The sequence below is a fragment of the Artemia franciscana genome, chromosome 11 (genome assembly GCF_032884065.1).
Source record: "Artemia franciscana chromosome 11, ASM3288406v1, whole genome shotgun sequence".
Classification (NCBI taxonomy): Eukaryota; Metazoa; Arthropoda; class Branchiopoda; order Anostraca; family Artemiidae; genus Artemia; species Artemia franciscana.
Genome location: NC_088873.1, coordinates 8,723,517 through 8,727,347, shown reverse-complemented (window position 1 = coordinate 8,727,347; position 3,831 = coordinate 8,723,517). Strand labels below are relative to the sequence as shown.

At 37.0% G+C, this 3,831-nt stretch overlaps 1 protein-coding gene across 1 annotated transcript; it reads left to right on the top strand.

Annotated features, from left to right (window-relative positions):
- The first annotated feature begins 2,658 nt into the window (after window positions 1-2,658).
- LOC136033343 (uncharacterized) lies at window positions 2,659-3,606 on the top strand. Its single transcript, XM_065714137.1, has one exon. It carries the CDS (start codon window positions 2,659-2,661, stop codon window positions 3,604-3,606), a length of 948 nt encoding a protein of 315 aa, XP_065570209.1.
- Window positions 3,607-3,831: the final 225 nt, after the last annotated feature.

Genomic DNA, 3,831 nt, shown 5'->3' with positions numbered 1-3,831 from the left:
AAAACTGTTGCTTCACTGACAATTTCTGCTTTAATGTCTTCCACTGAATATTCCTTGTCAATTCCTCTGATGACTCCTCTAGAGTGCCTTTTCCTTTCTTGACACATCACATCAATTTTGCCTAGCTTGGTTGTTGCAAGTAGTTTGTCTTTTGTTTCACTTTTCTTCATGTGTACACTTAATTTTTTCCGTTCCTTGTTGCACACAAATTCTAAGTCCTCTTTTGTCACAACTCCTTTCAGTATTCTCAACAATATCATATCGTTTGGAAAGGTCTGATCTTCTTCCACTGGTGTGAAGATCACACATTCACTGTTCAGTTCCTTCTCTGGAATGTCCATTTCTCCCACTGCTCTGACCCTGCTTGAAACCTGTTCAGTTACAGTAGGTGATGGGAGGGGTGGTATGTTTTCAGTCCTTCTTCTTTTGAAAACTGCACTTGTACTAGGGTTCTGTCCAAGTTTAGGTTAGTCCTCGTCTGAAATAATACCCTCTGCAACAGCACAATTCACAGTATCTCCAATATCACTCATATTGTCTTCTGCCCCTGCAGTTTCGTCACTTTCAAGGATTTCAAACCTGTTCTTAGTGGACACTGACACTGGGTCATGCTTTGTTCTTGTGTTCTGTCTGGCGTATGGCATCATTCTCACATTGTCTCTCACCGTGTTTCTTATCAACTGTGGCTGTGGTTGCTGCCATTGCATTTGGACCGGGGTGTAATAAATTTGTGGGGGGTAGTTTACTGATCCTGCATTGGGATTTTGCATCATCATCTGTCCTTGATTTGAATACACATTACTAGGTTGCATTTGTCCCTGGTACACAGTATTATAATAAAGCTGGGTTTGGCCAGCCTGGACATGTTCACTTCTGCTTTCGTCCACTGGCAACTGATGTTGGTTGGCTGTGCAGTTCATATACCCACTTGGGCTTCTCACATTCGGGTATTGCACTGGACCAAGGTCCACCAGGGGCACTAGGCCCGAATCCATGATTGTCCCTTGAGGGTCTACACAAATTATACACCAAAATGTAGCTCACAGTTACACGAATCTCTCTCTGATAAAAATTCGTTTATCAATGTCCTCTCTTCATTACTATAAGCTGTTAATATATCTCGGTCACAAAAAGTATTGTCCGAGAAAGAAACAGTCTTTAAAACTCGGTCACAAAAATCTAAAACCAACTGATACGCTATATTCTAACAATACAATGCGGCGACAATTCAGTTTTGGTTAAACCAGAGCTCAGCCGGTGAATTGTTTCTGTGACGATTGAATTGGATAACTCTTACTGTTTAAAATTCGCATCCAATAACTTGCTTTAATCTTTTCTCTCCTTGCCATTCTTCTTATTCCCTGTCTTGTCTTTAAACAAAACGATTTCACATATCTAAATTTTTTGCTACTGAAGCGTTCGATTCGCAATTCTGTGTTGACTTTCTGGGTCAACTTCTTACTAAATAAAACGGCAGCAGAGAAAAAAGTCAACTTTTAAGTTAACTTTTACGAGTCGAATCAAACGCAACTAAAGATTACCCTCTCGAACGCTCAGGATTACTTGTCCTTGAGCTTGCACTTTCTAACCCGAAAAAAAAAAATTATTGAGGACAAGTGACGTCTATGTCACTTGTCTGCAATTCTTGTTAAAAACTCCCACCCCACTGGAATGATAAATTGTAAAAACAATCAGCCAAAATGTATCAACTGCAATGCTCCCCACGATTCTACTAATAAAACTTTATGCCCTGTTTATAAAAAACGAGCACTAACACTCCAAATAGCAACAGAAAAAAACATACCTTAACCTTTTGCAGCATTGGAAGCAAATGCAGCTCAATCACACCTGACCAAAAACTTTATGAAACCACCCAACCCTCTCACCCACAGACCAACCATTCTACCAAAAGCATCAAGCACTCCCAATAAGACTCCTTCCTCAAAGCAACCAAGCTCACATTCCTATAAGAGAGATTCACCCTGGACAAACCTTCTAGCCTCTACAAGTAATGATAGAAGATCAGAATGGCCACCTCTCCCAAGTAGAAATGAATCAGAAGTATTAACGGGTATTAATCAAATATCAACAAAAAGCCAGATGAAAATCCAAATGAATTAACACCTAACATGTGCCTGTTTATACTAAATTCTAATGCAGTACAGTCAATGAACCTAAAACAACCACAAAAAGCAAAATAATAAGCGAATTGGCAAAATTGTACCTACCCAATCACATGCATATCCAAGCAAAAAAAGATCTTGCTCTGCTCCTAGCAAAGCTAAAGATTGATACACAGCAAAATGAAAATTATAACAACAAAGCAGCATATTTCAATACTTCAGTGGAATGTAAGATCACTTTCAAAAAATAAGTTAAATGAACTTTTATCTTTTCTGAATAATAATTCCATTGATATTGCTTGCCTTCAAGAAACCCATTTGACTAATAACCAACAAACAAAGTTTCCAGGATATACTATCCTGAGAAAGGATAGGTCTTCACAGAGAAAAGGAGGTGGCGTAGCTATAATTTTAAATAATAATATTAAATTTTGCGGTATTAATTTCCCAGATTTTTCAAATGATGTTGATGTTATTGGTATCAATGTCTGGATAAATAATACAAAAACATACATATTAAGTCTTTATAACCCTAATGGCCAGACTACAGATGCCTGGATTTTTCACTTATATTACTAATTCTAATATGCTAAAAAACATAATCATCTGCGGGGATTTTAATGCCCACAGTCTTCTGTGGGGAGATAAGCCAGCAAATAAAGCTGGTAAGCTTATTGAAAGATTGATTTCAAATAATGCCGATTTAGCAATTGCTACCCCTCCTAAGCTAAATACATATTTTAACCCCACAAGTGGCAAATTCTCAACTATTGACGTACAAATTGTTTCAATAAATATACTAAATAAAATTTATATTAAGAAAATTGAAAATCTATGCACTGACCATTTTGCAATAGTATCCTCTTTAAATGAACCAGCCAGCATTCTCCCACATATCCCTAAATATGTCAACACCAAAGCAAATTGGACCATGTTTAGAAATAAACTTAATGAAGATGTCCTAAGTTTCACCCATAAATCTCATACCTCAGTTGTAACTGCTGACACGCGTGCTGAAGCTATGACATCAATATTCACAAATACAGCTAATCAAGCTATCCCCAGAACTTCACCTAGGAAAACCATCCCTAAACACACCCCTAAAGCATGGTGGACAAAAGATTGCCAAATTATGTGGAGAATAAGAAATGCAACTAGGAGAGCATACCTAAGAAAACCATCCCCTGCCACATATTTAAGTAAATTACAAGCAGAGGCTAACCTCAAGAGAACAATAACTAATGTCAAATATAATTATTGGAATAATTTTGCAAATAATCTTTCCAGAGAAACATCTGAGCCAAGAATACATAGACTTATAAGCAAAATCTGTGGGAAAAAAACATCCTCCAACCCTCTTATGTATGAACTAATATATGAGAATTCCCACTATGATAATGACATTGATAAGACAAAATTATTTGCCTTCCTTTTCTCAAAAAAGCTAACATCAAAAACAAAAATATCACCACACAAATCATGACAAATCCTATTTACTAGCCCTGACCAGGTTCAGAGTATATAAACCGTCCATTCTCAATACATAAACTTAATAATGCAATACAACATATCAGGGCAAATGCTACAAGTAGCTATGATAATATACACCCTATATGGATAAAGAATCTTACCCCTTTGTATAAACAGGAGCTCCTAAATTGCTATAACCATACATGGGCTACATCCACATTCCCTAATAACTGGAAAT

Coding starts and splice junctions, on each gene's coding strand:
- LOC136033343 (XM_065714137.1), top strand. CDS start 2,659: ATGGCCAGACTACAGATGCCTGGATTTTTCACTTATATTACTAATTCT.